Raw genomic sequence first — 19,840 nt, forward strand, 5'->3', positions numbered from 1 at the left:
TTCTGAAATTTTACAGACACAAGCATTTGTGACCATTAAAATGTATATAATTAGAAACAGAGGAGAAGAGGTTATGCTTTGACAAATATAAAGTTCATCAAAGAGGAAGACAAAGTATTCAATTTATATTTCAAGAAATCTTAATTATAGTTTGAGATAATTCTATACTTTGTGAAAATGAAACGAATGCTGTTTTTATCCTTCCCATTCTGTATTCTTCGATAACGATAAGCTAGTTGGTACATCGAGTAGACAAAGAGAAATTTTATTTTTTCCTTAAAGTATAATCCTTCTTTTTTCGATACTTATTTATTATAAATATTAATTAATTTTCGTAATCAAAAGGAATTTTCTTCTAACTCAATTTGTATGGAAAGAAAACACGATTACGACGAAAATACGTCTCGAGAAGATACAGTAGAAATAAATATTCAGTTCAAGAAATTGTAAAAAATGGCACGAAACGCGCGAACAACAATAACAAAAAATACTCGAGAGAGAAAGAGAGAAAGAAAAAGCTAGTACTCTCTTCAATGGAGAAACAAAACATCCATACGTACACGCCGTTATACGTATAATCGATACGTGCAACGTCAACAAATTAAATCTGGGCGAGGAATGGTGGGCAGTTCCGAAAGAATGGCGTATTAAAGGTAATGCATTGCAGGATACGAGCGTTAGACAATCCGTCCGGATTGCATCTGACAGGCTATTGTAGGCTATCGTAGAATTGGCTGCGCGTTCCCTTTTTCGAGGAAGGAAGGCCGCATTTCCTTTTCGCGAATGGGGAGGAGTTGGAAAAAAATACGAGCACCCTCGAAGAAGCTCTTTTCCACGAGGATGGCTCTCCCAAAGGAGAGAGGTCGCCCCGGCAAGCAATCTCGCGAAATTGGACCGCGCGATTTCGCGTCGTTCCGTAGGACGTTGCCATTCCTTTGGTTTTCGTTCGCGCCACGGCCCTGGAAATTATTTCGAACGAAATAACGGATCGAAACAACGCTATTGAAAAGTCGAGGAAACCTTTTTCTTTTTTCTTTTTTCTTCTTTTTTTTCTTTTTTTTTCGTGGGTGAAAAATGAAACGTGGCTACGATGACAAATGATTCCGACCGAGTTGAGTGATCTCGAGAAGCGATCGATCGATTTTATTCGAGATCGAAGGAGGGGGAAGCGAGATTTTAGTGACGCATCGATCATTACGTTAATTAAAGGACGATGGATCGGATGGCGGATTGGTGAAATCGAGGGATTCACTCGCGTAATTTGATTCAATTTAAGGGACAGCTTTTGTTGTCTGGCAATGGCCGTAAATGGAATTTTTAGTTTTGTTCGGTGTTGTGAGTAATACTATTACATTTTTGAGTTACACGAATTAAATTGAGCATATCGATACATTTATCCTTTTATTGCCATTTTGCCATATGTAATTAAAAATTGAAATCCTAATATTCGAGTGTGAATTAAATATTTAGAAAGTTTGTTTATCGACAAATTTTACATCTACGAATTATCGAAGTAATAATAATTCGCGAAAATACTCGTTAAATAGTTACTGAAATTCGCGTTATATAAAAGTAATCGATACACGGTTTTGGCTGGGGCGCGATGTGTCAAAGCTTTTGCGCGGAAAAGCGGAAGATTAAAAAAGAGGAAGCAGATGAAAAGTGAAAAGTAAAAAGACTTTCTCTACTGCATAGAATATGTGGTATACGAGACACGGAATATGCAGTATACACCGTGTACGGGATATGAGGTAATACAAAAACTGAAACAAAAAGAATTTTACTAGAATGTAACGCGAAATTATAATCGATTATAAATATTGTAATAGAAAAACTGAAATTCTAAACAAAAAATTAAAAATTATTCTTCGTTCGAGAAACGAGAATCTCCACGAAATTCCCCTACACGATTAACAATTCTCTCGAGAAAAATTATTTCCCTTCGTCGTTCGACGATCTCGATCATCGATCGATCGAGAAATTAATAACTTGTCCTCGTCAATTAACTTATCTCGCGTGAATCCATTGTAACGAACAAACCATCGGTCGTTTCCGTCTCAGCTTCCCGTTTGTTTTCCCGGTGATTTTTCCACCTAGAGACAGAGATATCCAACCTTTGCCCCCTTTGTTCCACACTGTCCCCGTCTGTCTGGCAGAATAAGTAGGCCCAGTGGGGATTAAAACCGAGCGCACGCGTCACGTGCACCCGTGGATAGAGTATGTCATTTAGTGGCTTTGTTCGCCCGTACGCTTCCTCTTCCCGGTTGTCTCTAACACGAGGCGTGTAATGTTACGCCCGCGAACGATCGTCACAACGGTCCTACGAACCTCGTCGTCGATCTTTAAAAAAGAAAAAAAAAAAAAAAGAAGAAAAAGAAAAGAAAAAAAATCGCCTTCTTCGCAAAGATCCCTCGTTCGATTAACTTTATTAAAGTTTATCAATTCGATTCGGAAAAGCTTCAATTTTTTCGAGCGAGTTTCGATTGTTATTTCGATTATTTTTCCATTTGACGAAATTTAATTACTTACCCTGTAAATATCGCTCAATTTCCATCATCGAATTTTATTAATAATCGATGTTATTATTCAAGGTAAATATATACGACAGTAAACAATGCTAATTAATTTAAACCAGTTACGATAATCAAACTGGAAATTATCCCCTTATTATTTATCGCTTTAATTACTACAATTTCTATTCGATGGCAACTTTATCGAGTAATTCATAAAGAGAATCGAATTAGAACAATTCCCAATAGCCGAAAATCGTCGATTCTAAAATATATACACCCCATATAAATGCAAGAGGATTTCGTCAAGGGGACAAGCTAACGTTGAATAACCGGATGCTCGATTGCACGACACGCGATTCCACGATCGTAAATTACAAACAAACGTCTCGACGACGTCGTTTCAACCCCCCTTCCCCGCCCCCGATACTTTCGAGAAATTGGCGAAACTAAAGTCGTAAAATTATACTACGTGTCCCTCCGTCCCCTCCCCGCCGATTTCGTGGTTCGCTGCCTCGCGAAGATATACGAGCGCACGTACACGTAGGTGAAAAGTTGAAGAGAAAGATAAAGAGAGAGAAGGGATTGCGTTCGCCTATTTCAACTTTCCTCGGAGGAGGAGGCTGGGAAAAGGAAGAGATTTGAAAAAGTTGTTTGGTCAAAAGTACGGGTGGAACTCGGTCGAGGTGGGCATCGATCGACCCTCTAACGAGTTGCTGCTAACTAGTTTCGAGGCGAGATCGTTCTCCTTATTTGAATTTCCGCGTGGCAAAAAGGGGTAGCAACGGAGGAGGTGGATTTTGCCCAACGTAGGGGTGGAAAAACTTACCCGAGCCTTGGGCGTCTGCTTCAATCCGATGGCTGGCTGGCTTCTGTTGCTCTGTAACAGATAATTGTCAACGGTCAGTGTGAATGATTTATTAATTTTTAATTTATTAATTTTTTGCCGGGTTAATTACGACGCGGGAGAAAAGGGGGGAGGATTTTATTAATATTCGACGCGACTTGGCCGTCTTAATTATTCCGGCCACGTCATTGGCCGGGTAAGTATAATTTTTTTTTACTAACGAAGCTACTTTGCGAAATTGAGCAAAATTAATGAAATTGGCCTTGAATGTAATCGAGAATGGTATACGAAGAAGTTGGTTGACGAAAGAGATTGGAATAGGGATAATGTGATTCTTTTTTTTTTTTTTTTTTTCAATTTTAAAAAGTATTCGAGAGATATAATCGTATTGTGAGTGTATTGATGATGATTCGTTATTGTTTTTAATCGTAATAAAAGAATGTATTAATTAACGAAGATAAAATAACGAGAGAAAAATATTTATGTTCAACGATGGAGATTGAAATATTTGTAATTTCGTCGTAAGGACGAAAGTCACTAAATCCAATTAAAATGATGAAGTAGCAATGGAAAGCAAAGGAATTGTTATAATATTCTTGCAGCAACGTTTCGTCGTCTGAGTTTTATCATGTATTTTTCAATACGTTCAAATGAAAACTGTAAACGAAGCATTCATTTCGTGAGCGACAGGAGTAGAAAACAAAGGGGTTCGAAACTTTTTTAGGGGGATGTAAAATGGAGGAACAAAAATATTTTTGGTTAAAACGGCTCGTGTTCTGCAAATATCGTATATAAATATTTTCAGTTTTCCTGAAAATGCTTTCCGGTGTCTACTATTATTCATAAAGTTCCCTTTTTATGTCAAAACTCCAATATGCCATTCGTGTTTTTCTTTTTTTCCAAGTTACAAGCAAATATTAAATATAATTCGAATATAAATTGAGATACGCGAAAGAAATAATTAATGACGTTGCTTTTTAATATTGTTGCACCAATATTATTATCGTATAATTTAAAATTAAACACAGAATTTCTCTCTTGAACATTATTAACCAAAGTTATTAGCAAACTTCCTTCTCGAATTTATAATTAATAATATATTCCCCCTCTCTAACGAGAGTACAAGTTCACCAATGAAACGAATACACGCATCTACAAATGTGAATTCTAGAAATTACAAACTAACCGATATTCTATTTGATATAAAATTGAAAAAGTTGCTAAAATATAATAGAATTTTATAATCGATTATTTTCTATCAAAAAAAAAAAAAAAAAAAACTGAAAAATTATTCCTCACTTTATACACACCGATTCATCCCCCAAAATCGGATAACTAGCTTCTCAAAAATCGTCTTCAAGAATCTAATAAAAAATCACATGGTACAAATTTCGCATCGCATAAATGCGTATAAATGCATTAAAGAAAAAAAAAATAATAGAAAAATAAAAAGAAAAAATATTGCGCATATGCCGATAGATGATCGTGTCGTTATCTCGTTCCTTTATGACGTTCAGAATGTTGTTTGGGGGGGGGGGGGGGGGGGGGGGGGGGGGGGGGGGGGGNCCCCTGGCAGCGAATAAATCCGATCGAGGAACGTGGCACGTCGTTCTGGCGCGGATATCTGGCTGGCATAGGAACAAACGATAAAACGATAAATTCATGGGAACTGTCGAACCGTGCGCAGTATCGTCGTGTCATTGCTGGGAACGCGTAAATCTTAATTGGCCAATCGAAAACGGTGCGGAAGCGGCTACGTTAACCAACAACTACGGAAAACTCGCCGTGTGAACTTGTCTGATGACGAAGCAAACTAAGCGCGGCCGGAAATCGAACTACGATTTTAATTCGATTCGTCCTGTTCGCTCGCTCGAGTCGAGTGTGGTTGGTTCCTTTTGCGGAATAATTTACTTAAACGGCGTTCGATGCTATGTTGCGCAGATGTTAAACTAGAGAAAAGCATTGAAAGTTTATTGGATTGTGATCGGTATCGTTGCAGAAACTAGTGTGAATTCTTATGGAAAATTTGAATCTTAGTGCAAAAATATATTGAATATTCGAATATCGGGGAATAAAATTGATTATATATAAAATTTCTGTAATAATGTTTAGTTTAGCTGTAGCAAGAGGACGTTGTAAAATATTTTCTGAACGTATCTCGAAGGCGTGTTGCAGATAAAAATGTATTTTCTATTTCGTGCGTTTATGATATAATATTTAGATGAAAATTTATTTATGAAATAAAATTGATTTTCTGCCTTGATTTTGTGTAAATATTGTATCTAGAACCACCGTAATTAAGTTTTGTTAAAACGGTTTGAAATATTTTATTTTGAAAAAAAAAAAAATCAATTCAGAAATTTCACCATCGCACGAAATATTGATTCGAGCAATCAAGATCGTTACGAAGAGGATCGAGATGAAGATTCTCGAATAATCTATAATATATTTCGAGGTAGTTGGAATCAACAACGAATACTGTAGCAAGCAACAACGAACGTGGTGCTAATTAAGCGGTTTATCTCGATTAATTCCGGATAATTGCGTAGGGTAATTAGTCCAATTACTCCAATGGTTCGGCATAGCGCGAATAACACTAGTCCTTCTCGACACATCCCCATTGGCTGAAATGTCGCAAACTCGACCGCAGCAACTGTTATCTTCCGAGCTTGGTCCCACGTATTTCCGGTTATCCATTTACCGAATTGCTTTACATAGATTTCGCGATACTTCAAAACTATTATGAGTGCAACATGCATGCTCTCCACTAGAACATTTGGTTCCAACAATGATTCCAAATAATTTTCACTTAATTCGATCCTAGCCAAGATTGTTCCATTCAGTAATTTAATTATGACAAAATACCAGAAATTTTCGAGTGAATTTCATTCGAATATTATCGTGAATGAATTATATTATTCATCGAATTTTTATGTATCATTTTATACGCGATTGAAGCGTATAAATCATGAACTTTTCTTAAATACGAAAAAGAATTTTCTTTTGTACGCGCATTTAACACAAGTGCTGTCGTCAATGCGCATAACATTTTTTTGAATTTCGTTGCATTTCTCGCTCGTTTGCATTATCGTTCTTTGCATTAATCGAAAACCGATATCCGCCATCGAGAATCTTGCTCGACTTTGGTGATACATCGAATGTAATATAAAATTATATTTCTCGCCAAATATATTATTTTTTTTAAAGCAATTTGAATCTTGCCCCATTCAAATTGCATCAAATCATAGATTATTCGACAAAATCATTTTACGAAATTTCCAAGAGAAACGTTTTATTGTTTTATTTGACGCAAGCCCGTGACAATTTCGTATCGCTTTGTTAAAATTCCCTTCTCGTTCCATTTTTCATTTCCACATTATGCTTCATTCATGCGTCGAACGTCCACGAATAAAATGCATTTTGTTACGGAATTTCAGTTTCGATCATATTTTCAAATCCCTATAAAATAGATTAATCCGCGAGATTAATAATTGTGTTTCTCGTCGCAATGCCATCTAAACAAGATTTTTGTTTTTTTTTTTTCGTTATGCTACTCGCGAAACCAGTTCGTTAAGCCGCGATCGAAACAATGTTTCATGCTCGTTTCGAATGTTGAGCGTGATAAAATGAATTGGACTGTGTTTGCGGACGCGAATCGTGGTTATTGCGACACTCGAAAACCACGGGGAAACACGGTCCAAGAGAAATTCTACACGATGGGTTTGTATTTGATCGAGATACCAATTATTTAGAGATCAAATAGTAATTTGCAATTATTGGGATCATTAATAGATTAAGACAATATTATCCTTAATTAATTAATTAGTCTAAAAATTTGTATTATTTAGAGATCGAAATAATGATTTATGATAATCGGAATCGTTCATTGATATCAAATTCTAATCATATATGAAATTGATTTTCAAAACTCCAAGCATATTTGTATCACGGAGAATAATTAAAAAATTACTCAAATTGGACGAAAAAATCCTCGAGTAAGGTAGTAAACGAAATAACAAAATTTCAAAATTATTCATACTCTTGCACGTGTCTTAATTAATTAATACAGCGGTATGCACAGTTTAGCCCAATTCTTGGAAGAGAACGAACGGCGCATTAAGTCGGAAAAGTTTGAGAAATCTTCCTCTCCTCCCGTATTAAAACGGCACACCCGAGGCATTAATATCTCTAAAGGGATGGGCCGCAATTTGTCCGCATTACCATCCTCGGCCGCGGCAAGTTCATTTGTAAACGAAATTGAGGGCTTCGAGGTCCCGTTAAATCATTCTCGTTAATCCGGACTCACGGATGTTTATCCCTATTGAAAATTGCGCCACGGAGAAGTCGAGAGTAGTACCGGAGAAATCGATTTCAATTTTCGCCATCGGGTTACGCTCGATGCCATCGCGGTGCGGTCCCTTCGACAACCAATCTGTCGAAAGTTCGTTCTCCTCGTCCGACTCGCCGTTAAATAACACGGCGGAGATGCCGTGCCACGAGTAATCTCCGCCGAAATTCATGGGATTCCATCAAGGTTTAACCTCGACAACACACTTTTCAACGAAACGAAAACGCGTGATCTTTATCGAGATATAAGAGTTAGGAAAAAATATTAGGGGAGGGGATTCCATTTCCATAACACGCTCTTTCCGCCTATTTTCTCGTTATTTTGCTCCTACGCGATGCTATCCACGAGAGGATTCTAATTCATTTGGAATTTCACCGAGATGATCACTCTGATTGAGATACAAGTGGGAAATAAATATAAAGAAGCGAGGTTTATTCCTTGGAATTCGCTCGTCTTCGTGTTCATTTCTTGATTCTTTAACATGGTGCTGGCGCACCATGAATCGCGGATCATCGGAAATGCATGCCAACGCGTGCATTCAATCTCACTTTTGAATTGTAACAAAGGGGGAAAGATGTAAAGAGGATCTAATCCGGATTTGATTCCAAAATTTCTGGCCAACGACTCGATGTCCACACACACACACACACATATATACATACACAATCACTTTGCTCTCTATATCGTTTACAGGGAATGGGGCAGAATTCCATTTCTTGTCGAGGCGATCGCCAGAATTTGGCACCGGGGACCGGCTTCGTTGTCCGTATTCGTAATTGCTACGAGTTTTCCATCGAGTTGTACCAACGTGCTCGGCCAACGGATAATATTCCAAGCCCGACCCAGTTTCGATAATTGTTCACCGGTCCAGTTCCTCCTAGTTGCCCGATTCTTAATCCCTTTTTGTCGCTCCTTCTCGCCCCGCCGTTCTCTGCCCGTCGCCATTTTTCTTGTCGCCTCTTTCAGACGTTTTTATCGACCGTTTTAATCGTCGAATCCGGGTCGCGTTCACGAATGTTGCGGCGCTAGAACAAATAATTAACCCGAACGCGAAGATAGAAAGTGGAAACTTTACTTGCAACAATTTAAAAACTAACTCTGCGGGACTCTCGTTTCTTTGGATTTTTTGCTGGCAACAGTGGCTTACAATTGCCGATTTTCTCGTTCATTTGACGACTTGTACACTTGTCGAAGAATATTTTTAGAATGGAAACACATTTTGCGTTATGATCATTGTAAAATTGTAATGTTTCTTTTAATGAAATCTTTTTTTTTCCCCTTTTCCTGAGGTATTCTCAAGCGTATATAAAAATGAGAATATACACATGTTAGAATATATACATATATTTCTTTTTCACGCGATGATGGTTACCTTATATAGATACTTATGCATGAATAAGTCTCGGGCAAATTTTAAAAAGATTCTATCTTTTCTCGTGCTTCCGATTGTGCGAGAAGAACATATTATAATAAAACGAAATATGAAATTACTTTTATTCGTTCAATCTAAATTCAATACTTTATATCTATATTAAATTAAGTAAATTAAATAATCATTCCTTAATCGAAAATAATTACAACTTAGAAATATACGTATACATATAGAAGAATCAATTTCAAGAGTGTTTGCAAAAATGTTTCGTTAAGAGGGATTAGCCATTATTCGTAGTCAACTTTAGACTTTAGGAGCCATCTCTGGGGCTAGAATTGAAAACAAATCAATTTATCGAAATGAAACGTGGCACGAGCTGTGGATGGAGCACGAGAATAAGTGAAAAAATCCATCGGTGGTACAAAGGAAATGAGAATCCCACTTCGGGGAGGAAGCACTCAGCCACCTTCTGCGCGATGCTCCATTCGGATAATTATACAATCACCCCCGGACCGCTTTGACCGCGATCGCTTAGCTCGAGCCGAAGTGATATTCAATTTCTGAATGAAATAGATTCTGAAAAAAACCATTCGATCTCGTTATTATGGCCGGTTGCTATTGACAGTGACGGGGGAGAAAATTGCGGTCACGTTTTCGAGTTCTTTTTCCCCGCGCCTCATTAACGGTGCGAAAGTTTCCACTTTGTTCTGATACAGGATCTCGCGTTTGGTCGTTGAACTTTATCAAGATATTATTAAGAATGAAAGAGAAGGGAAATAATTATGAAAAGATAATAGTAGAAAGTTTTTCTCGCGAAAAAGAAAATTGCATGATAGTTTTTACAGTTTTTCTTAATTAATTTTGAATCTCTCGTTTTTTAAAATCTCTCTCTCTCTGTTTCTTCTTTTTCTATTTTTTTTTTTTTTTTAAGTAAAATATACGATTATTCGTTTCGATATTTTTCAAACGTGCATCTAATCGACGTAAGAAACAAGATAGGAAATACTTTTTAATGTGTACCTTATGGGAAAATATTTTAACGATTGTAGTACAAAGTAATCGAATAATTACTTTTTCTTTCTTACTGTAAAGAAAACTTTGTTACAGTACATTACAGACTGTACATCTTCGCGAATGGATTTTTGTAACGCCAAGATATTTTGTACAAGACAAAGGATATAAAATAATTTGAAACGAGCAAAGGAATCAAGAAAATAAATGATATATTGTTCTTTTTCTTATTATATATATTATCTTCTCATTCTTCTCATTTCTTATTATTTTATTATTATTTTGATTTCATTTCAAAAATTTGTTCTTCTTTATACTAATAATTTTCACGAATATTTAATTAAAATCATTCTAAAGTGTAATATTTAAATTTCTTTTTTTTTTATATTTATTTATGTAAATGAACATTTTTTTTTTTTTAGAAATGATTAATACATTTATGAACAGGGAAAGATGATAGGCTTTATTCGCATCAACTGAATTCATTTCAACAAAATGGAACCATTTTATTTCCCTCTGTAATCGATACTATTGAAATTCAACGAATATTAATTACCCTGTCGAGGTGCTCTAATTGTGAACGGAGGATTACATGCAGATTCCCATTAAAATTTGAGTAAAAACTGGCTGAGAAATATTGAATATAGGTCGGTTAGAATATAGGTCGGAAAACGATTGTTATTTAATTAATTTCGAATCGATTGTTTTTTCGAAAATCGCAAATAAATCTGATTTTTTTCTTCTATTTCTCTCTAATGAAAGTAACATTTGTCAAACTGACGTGCAAATATTTCTCTTCTTCTTCTTTCTTTGTTTTAAATTTTCATTTATGTATCAATTTTTACGTAATCTTATCCTTGTGATTTCGTTTTGAAACGATAAAACATTCTCTCGTTACGTAATAATTATACAATTTATTTAAAAAACTCGTTAATAATTCCATCCTTCTCGTATTGAAAACTCATTTTATCACGAATGATAATTATAGAAGAAATATGAAGGAGATGAGGTATAATGAGAAAATTACTAGCCCTGAGTCATTCGAGACGAGATTACTTAATACGGTTCAGCTTCGTTTCATCTAATAAACTTATATCATTCGTTAATGAGAGATGGAAAGGTAATACTCATTTATTTTATCATTCTATATTAATAACGTACAAATATATCATGAATATTTTCTCTTATATTTATTATCTGCACTCTTAATATTTTTATAATTTTTAATCGACGTTATTTTGGATCATTATAATAATACGTAATAACTTCTTTTGAAATATTAATTGTACATCGTCGAAAAGTAATATTTAATATCGAAGTGATTGGAGAGTCGCGTATAATTTATTAGAAAATTACAAATTGCAAGTGTATTATATAATTTATTGCAACACAGATTAACTAAGTATATAGCAGTTGATTATTCATTTAAATTAATACATCGATGAAATTTTAATCTTCATTTCGTAATCTTAGTTCGTTTCAAGAGGATTACTATCCCTACTGTTCGATCAATGTCTTTATTGACATTTAATTTTATTTAATAACAAATTTAAAAACGATTAATTTAATATTGACACGAGAAAATATTTGTTAAAGATATTATAAGTTTTTAGAAACTTATATAATGAAAATAATTTTTAATTGGAGTTATAAAAATATTTTTTATTAACTTATAACATAATATGTCCATATTCGAACTTTACATTTTTTTTTATACAATTCAAAAAAGTAATATCGATTTACTGCCAGCGGCATACTCTTTTTTACATATTTCACCGTATGCAAAAATGGAAAATAGAAAAGGATAAGAGACGGTACAGTGCGTTTTCCTTTTCCTTTTTTTTTTTTTTTTTTTCTATTTCATATTGCACGCACGAAAAAATCATTCACGTTTCACGAATCGATATTTAATATACACCACCGAAAAAAATCTACATCTTTTTCATCTTTAACACGATGAAAACGATGAAAATAAATCTGATTAAACAGAAATATAATTCAATTTTATCAACTTTTATTAATTGATAATTATTAATAATTTAATCTCACAAGAAATACGCAACAACAATAACAATTATATAACAATAACGAATAAATAAAAATAAAAATAAAAAACAAATTCACACACGTTAGATCAAATTATAGAATAAACGGCGTTGGAACACGAGGCAAACGCTTTTCACGAGCCACCGTAACTTCTACAACTTGCGCAACAATTTTACAACTTCAGAATCATTCACTCTCTCTCTCTCTCTGTCGAACTATCGAGAACATATCAAATTCCTCTGGAATCCCCTAAAAAAATCTCGGCAAGCGAGTTAACACCGGATCAAACAACGAATCGCGGGCCGATAAAATCATATCAATGTTTCGCAAGAATGGAAAAACCAACATGCTGAACATTCGTTTGTTAGCATTCGTGGCAAACGGAAAAACAGGGGAACCGATCGCGGGGGCGCGGCTCGTAATGCATTGTTGTCGCTGCGTTTAGCGAGCGTTTGTGTCACTTTTATGCGACTTGGATGGAACGGCACACGAGATTTCGAAAATAAACAACGATCGAGCACAACAACTGGAACAACAACTGGGAGCGGAATGGAATAGGAAGCGAAACGTGCCGTTTCGAAAAACGGTCATCGCGGTCGATCGATAATCGGAAAAGCGGAAAGAGCTGCGGCGAGGCATCGATATTTCGGATATTTCGCGCACTGGCGGCACGAGAATGAAAACCCAATTAATATATTGCTACCGATCAGAACGGTGCTCGAAAGTCGATCACCGTTGAATTAATGGTAACGAGACCGGCGATGTAATGTTTTTTCCGTGTCGTTTCGTTCATCCATTTGAATCGGAGCCGCGCCTCAAAATGGCGGCTCACCCGAAGAAGAAACGGAATATGGTGATCGGTCGAGAAAACTTTTCCGTGGTTTTCTGTTGTGCTCTGAGTTAATGTGATATCATGTGTTATAATTTTCTTTCCTATTCAATTAATATATAATGGCTTGTTATCGAGAATAAATTTTTGATACATTCGTATATCTACATATACAGAAGTCATTTGTTACATTTTTCAAAATTTCTGACAATGAAGATTCCGATGATATAGCTCTATTTTTATTTCTCATAATAGTATGTGCATAGGTTTGAGTGAATTTTAGAATCGTTTTACATAGTTTCAACTTATCCTCCAAAAGATACAATCTATTTCTAATTGATTATATCTGTTTTCTTGTAGTGTATTTTCTAATGTTTCTTTGACGTGATCAAAGATCGATACGATCATTAAATCAACAGATTTCTTATTAATCGTGTTCACAATTAGAGGGGGGAGGAGGAAAAAATAAATCAAGGGAAGCAATTATGCTCAGAAATGAGAACGATATTAGTTATCGATCGGATGTGTTTAAGCGAAACTGTCTAACCGGTTCAATAAATTTTCAGCAAATATATTGGACAGAAACTAAAGCAATTAAACTGCGAATAATTTAACGTTCAAAGTATTTGAACGTTATCAGATTCCCAATAGTACTTGAGAAATTGTATCTTAGAGGCGAATTGAATCATGCAGTTTATCGATTACCCGTTCATCGTGTACGTGCTCGGATTTTTATTAAAGATATCTAGGGTGGAATTTCTTACCGTGAATCTGCCTTCGAGCATTTTTCGTCTGCTCGAAGAAATACGAAAGTATAACGGGCACCGGGATGATTTCGTTCGATTCATTGCATTATTTAATATTCTTTCGTATCTTTTGTTCTATTTATTCTATATATATAGAAAGATAGTTCTACTTTCTTCGCTTCTCGAAGCTAATATTATTCAATTTCTTCTATCGATGAGGTTATTACATTTTCGTGGATAATAATTCTCTCGTTATTATGATATTGTAAATAATAATTTTATTATTATATTAATATTATTCTCTTGCAATTTGTATTAGATTAATCGAAAAATTGTAAAATTTTTAAAATAAAAAAAAAAAGAAATATCGGAATTAATTTTATTTTCGAGTAAAAGTGTTAAAGCTCTTTTGAAAAAAGATAAATCTTTAAAATTATTTCACGAGTGACTGCTTTTATTTATCGATCTTCTTAAAAGAAAGACAATTTCTCTCGATATCCCAATGATAATGGAATTTTTATCGAGTTATTATATAATATTGTATAATATCTTAAAACGCTCGATATCTCGAAAGATTAAAAGAATTTCTTTATTTTATGTAATCACAAATTTCCACGGATCAAAGAAATAATAATAAAATTTCAATTTTGAAATATATATAATTTTTCTGAACAGTCTCAATTAGAAGTACAAATAACGCAATCGTTATTTAATTACATAATTTCACCAACGATATAAATTCTTTCACTATTTTAATTAATACCTCCGCTGAAATACGAATTAAGTAAAACAGAATGGAGGTATGCTTAACCGCGTAATTGTTAATATTAGTTCAACGAGACACGGAGGAAGATTTTCCACAGCACGATGTCGTTTCACGTGATTGCAATACGGTGGTTTCGCGTTTTAAACTCGTGTACCACATTTCTCGTTTTCACGATTATTCTCGGTTTTTTCCTCTCTTTCTCTCTCTCTCTCTCTCTCTCTCTCTCTCTCTCTCTCTCGCTGTTTCAGCGTGGATCAGCCGCAAATTCTGGCCGCTGTTTTATCCGCCAGTTATAGAAACCGGCGACAGTACGGGAAATCTGATTAACCGGTGGCTGGTCGTTTCGCGTGGCACGATTTTTTAGTGGGACATGCAAACATACGGCCCCTGCCAAGCTCAAAGACGTCCAACCCTAGCTAGAGGGTTCTCCTCTCTCGCCTCCATTGTTATCTCGGACTTTTGTGGACCGTAGAACGGATTGTTTTCGGCCTCTCTGGCGACAGTTTTCATTTTGCCATTCAGAAAACTGCTGGAAAGTTTTTGTTACGCCTTCACTGTTGCCCCGAAGTGTTTGTCCACGAATCGTTCCCAACTTACAAGAACGGAAAGCACTTTCTGGAAAACCCTTTGAAACCGTGGTGGACACGATGAACTTTCCTCGTAATATGTTTTTCAAAATTCTTGTTTTTTTTTTTTTTATATGAAATATTAACGAAAAGCGAGAGTAAATAATCGAGTTGAGAAAACGATGATCGATTGACTTTTTCTGGACTTCGTTTTTCTAACGATTGCATCGATAGATCAAAAATTTTCTTTCTCTCTGGACTAACTGTCATTTTTTTTCTCTCTCTTTCCATTCTGAATTATACTGTACAAAAATTGATCATGCAAGTTGCACGCGAACATTCTCTCTCGAGTATATTTTTTTTATTTTTTAAGAGACACATTTCGTGTAAAAACTTTTTGTCATCGTATACACATCATTAATATAATTTTTAATATTCCCAAACGCTTTCCTTCCACGCCTCTAAAATTAAATATTTAATAATCTCGTGCATCGCTCTATCTAAACTTTTCCTTTTCGTTTCTCATAAAGTTTTCATAAACTTTCCATAGTCTCGTATTATATTTAGAGATAGTGGCTGCTGATTTATAGGGGATACACGTTATATTACGTTTTCTTATCGTTCGATTTTCTTCGTGAAATTTCTTTAATAGAACAAAGGAATCGAGGTATTTTATAAACTGACTCGACATCGAATTACTCTATTCTACGATATGTTTAGAAATAAAGGGAATGAAATGAGATAAATCTACTGGGCGCTAGTTTCCTTCTCACGAACTATCATTATCGCCTTAAACAATTGATGTACACTGTCCAGAGTTTAGAAGGATAGCGAAAACGTGAAGAGATCATTAATTTCAATTTGAAAGGATAATCCTGAAAAATGAACAGAAGTCGTGTTCTCGTTTCTCAGATAACAACAAAAGTTTAAAATAAAATTTAATTTATATTTTGTTTCAATGTTGATTGTAATAAAAACAAAAATTATAATTTATTAAGAAAATCTTCGTTTTTAAACTCGATCGAATCAAAAATATTTCACGACGTAACCGCTCTGTAAAAAAAAAAAAAAATAAAATCCCTTTTTTTCTTTTTATTGTAACATCACACACACACACACACACACACAAAAGAACAAATTTAAATAACGCCCAATCATTTCTATTCAATCACAGCTAAATCAATTACCTTCTATTGATATTAATCCCATCGTATCCGACAAATATTGGAATTCCTGTATACATGAAATGAAAAATCTACTAAATCAAATTTGTACAATCTTTTATCCATCTTCGCATCTAGAAACATCTAGAAAAAAAAATTCGCGCATCAGTGATTTCCAATTAATTAAAAAAACTACTTTCTGACGAAAAAAAGAGAGTAAGCTTCGAGCATCGAACCAGTTTTAATTCATTTTTCATTCTTCTTCTTCTAATTTTTCGCGATATTTCGAATTTCGCAAGTAATCGTCTCTCTCTCTCTCTCTCTCTCTCTCTCTCTTTCTCTCTCGTTTCACATTTTATCCGCGCGCGATTCGAATCCATCCAGGCTGCTCCCTCCTGCGAATTTCCTACCGATGCTCTGCCGTGAAACCTGTGTGCCTGTGCGGGGCGGGATGGAGAAGCATGGCGGAAATTCTCGTCGGTCGAATTACGCGCTCCTTTCTGAATTTACGTTACTCGAACTGGCGTGTCTCGGATGGCTTGGAGCTGTTGCGGAACCGGGGAGCTTTTGAAACCGCAACGCTGCGAACTTTCCCCCAAACCTCCCGTTGTGATCTTCGGTGACACACAACGTTTACGCGATTTAATGCAGCCAGTGTGACCGACTTGAGGGAACAAACCACTTATCCAAGGTTGCAGACAAGGTTGGGCGAGATCATTCAGAGAATTAAAGCTTGGCTGGAAAGGTGGAATGTTCTCAAAGTGGAGGGGTTTCTCAACCCTTTCGTGTTGCAGCAGTTCGATTATTCGATGATTAAATATAATAATAATGGAATGTGTGGAAAGTGGCTATATAAATGAAAAAGAGAAATTAGAATTGAATGAATGAATTAGAGAATTTTTGGATCCGTTCAAATTGTTTGGCTTCAAAATTTGTTTTTTTATATTTTATTTTACATTATTTTTCGAATTTTCCTTAATCGCGTTGTATTTCTCTTCGAATTTTACTTTTTTAAAATGTAGTTGGATAATATCGAAACAGTAAGTAATAATCGTTCTTTTTAAAGGTAATATATTTCAATGGAATAATTAAAGCAATCGTTATTGGAAATCGTTCAATTTTTTCAGAATATAATAATTGAATAATATTATCTTCTTTGAATCTAATTAAAACAATTCAATGAATGTAAAAGATATTGATTCCAAATAACAATATTTTAATAGCATGTAAAATTTCTCTTTTAAAAGGATCATGATACGATATTATCTTAAAAGATTTCAAACTTCATTAAACAATTATTAATAAAGATAAAAATATTCGTACAATCTCTAAAACTCTAAAATTATTTACAATTTTCTTTTTTAATAAATAATTACTATCGAATAAAAATCGTTTCGAAAAAATGAAAGATGAATTTTGTATCATTTTCGCTTTTCTATCATTTCGCCATAGTAATTTCAATCAAGCGATCGCGACTATTTGACAATTTATCCGTGTCAAAGAGGTTTCTGAGTGACAAGGGATGCATTATTAATCGATCGAGCAATTACTAGTATAAACTGGGATGGTCCATTCTCGAGCCGCAAGCGCACCACGTCCATTAACGTCGCGAAATTCTGTCACCGGCTCGTCTACTTTTTATTTCTCACTTTTCCCGTTTTACATCGCTAAGCACGGCCGAGAGTGTTGAAAGAAGAAGACATTAATTACATTAGAACGAAACACGCCCGCTTGCCTAGACACTTGGCCTAGTAAGAATCCTCTAGCGAGTAAACGAGGCGACGTGCCACGGTCCAGGGACGCGAGAATTCTCTTAACCCTTGTGCATTGTGCCCTCTGTTACAAAGGGCTGGTGAAAAATTGCCCGTGAAAATAGAAAATCCTTGCTTTTGGTTAACTGAACTTTCTTACGATTTTATTAATGATATTTTCTTCCTTTAAAACGGTAGAAAACTTATATCACGTTAAGTAAAATAGGAGAATATTCGTTTTTTTTTATAATTATCATTTATCTCTCTCCTTACTAAAATCCTTTACAATCGTGTTTATGATTCTTTCGTTTCCTCCAACTTTCTTATTTCAATTTCCAGTATAATTTAAAAGACTTTTCACTATTTTTATCAATTTTACAACTTTAATTCTACTAATTATTATTATTTTTAGGATTGGAAGACCGTTATTGAGAAGAAAAGAAGAAAATTGTGAATTGGAGGAGCTCCAGTGGCCTGCAACTGGTGAGTCAATTCGAAACGATTATTTAATCCTTCAACACCTTCAAATTAAGATCAATATGATTAACCTTTACTAATTTTTCCCCAATTTCTTTAATCCAAAATTTCATCATTAAAAATCCAAATACGCGAACAAAAATCACGACACTCCATGACAAATTTTAACCCCTTTCTCGACAAGACAAGAATTGGCATATTTCCATTCGAGAACGAAACATTCCCCTTTGTTTCGTCCAATCCTTTACACGCTTCATTCGGCCACTTGTTTCGCGCTCGTATTGCCACCCTCGAGAAAAGCCTCCATTACCGAATTGTATCAGAGGGTGGACCGCGAATCCCTCCTCACCCTCCATTCTTCCACCCTTCCCCTCCCGTTGGACAGGTTAGGTAACGCACGCCGGTCGGAAATGCGAATTCTCTTTACTTCTCCATTGTCCACCGTGCTGCAAAGGGGATGATAGAGGCGGATAGGGGGAAGGGAGAGGGGCGATGTTTGCTCTTCTGGGAAAGTAAACTCAGAAGCTTTTCATACGCGCGCGACTCGCAGCGCTAACCCAATTTTAACGGTACGACGCCGGCGGAGCTTCGTCTACGTTTTCAACGTAGAGAGAGGAGCCGGTTATTTGCCTTGCCCGCCTCTACAACGGGGCTCCCCTTTCCCCGTCTTTTATGCAAAGTATCGGCAAAGATTGGAAATATCCGTGTCGAAAGGGTAGCGGCCGTCGATGGTTAAAATAATACGAACGTATAGGTCGAAAGGAGGTTTGAAAATATTTTCTATTAGTCGCGGTCTATATCTGTTTCCGAATATTTTTCCTCGAAACCCGCACGAGGAGTGTTTACTTTGAAATCTATTGCGTCGTTTGGATAATCGATCGCACGATTCTGGATCTGTAATATGAATTTATTATTACGATAATTAATAATATTCGAGGTGATGGGATATTTTTAATTACGATTCGTAATTCGAGGAAAGTTTAGTTCGATAATAATTTGCCATAAGTTTATTTTACTTGATATATTCTAGAAAACGAAACGAACACGAATGATGTAGAAGAATTATGAATTAAATTATTGTTCATTAAATTATTCATTATAATATAATAAATAGAAAAGGTTTGATTGAAAAAAAAAGATTTGCATCGCGTAAAGTAGCAAAATATTAAAAAAACGTAAAGAGTACATAAATCCCTCGAATACGGATTATATTTAGACGAGCGCGTTATACAGTCGCGAAATCCAGGATTCCATATTCGAAACACGTGCACGATCTAACGGGTGGCATCGTCATCGTCGACGAGGGTATCCATCCAGTTTTATACCACGAACAAAGTTGTCTAGACGAAAAGATCGGGTTTGGGTATAGAGTGAAAGGTACACAGGGCTGGTAACGAAGTTTTCAAAG

The 19,840-nt window shown here is 35.3% G+C and overlaps 1 protein-coding gene and 1 long non-coding RNA gene across 4 annotated transcripts in view; one reads left to right on the top strand and one right to left on the bottom strand.

Moving 5' to 3' along the window:
- The window catches only part of LOC122719919 (mediator of RNA polymerase II transcription subunit 12-like), a 420,913-nt gene that overhangs the window by 397,283 nt on the left and 3,790 nt on the right, over nucleotides 1-19,840 (bottom strand). The window contains exon 2 of the mRNA XM_043946182.1: nucleotides 3,340-3,390. Coding sequence (XP_043802117.1) covers nucleotides 3,340-3,390 — 51 coding nt within the window. The remainder of the gene's footprint in view (nucleotides 1-3,339; nucleotides 3,391-19,840) is intronic.
- LOC122719922 overlaps nucleotides 1-19,840 on the top strand; it is a 153,509-nt gene that overhangs the window by 21,397 nt on the left and 112,272 nt on the right. For all 3 annotated transcript variants that reach the window (XR_006347699.1, XR_006347698.1, XR_006347697.1), the window contains exon 4: nucleotides 18,368-18,438. This is a non-coding gene — a long non-coding RNA (uncharacterized LOC122719922). The remainder of the gene's footprint in view (nucleotides 1-18,367; nucleotides 18,439-19,840) is intronic.

Source organism: Apis laboriosa, unplaced genomic scaffold (assembly GCF_014066325.1).
Source record: "Apis laboriosa isolate Shangri-la unplaced genomic scaffold, ASM1406632v1 scaffold9_cov152, whole genome shotgun sequence".
In the NCBI taxonomy this organism is placed as follows: domain Eukaryota; kingdom Metazoa; phylum Arthropoda; class Insecta; order Hymenoptera; family Apidae; genus Apis; species Apis laboriosa.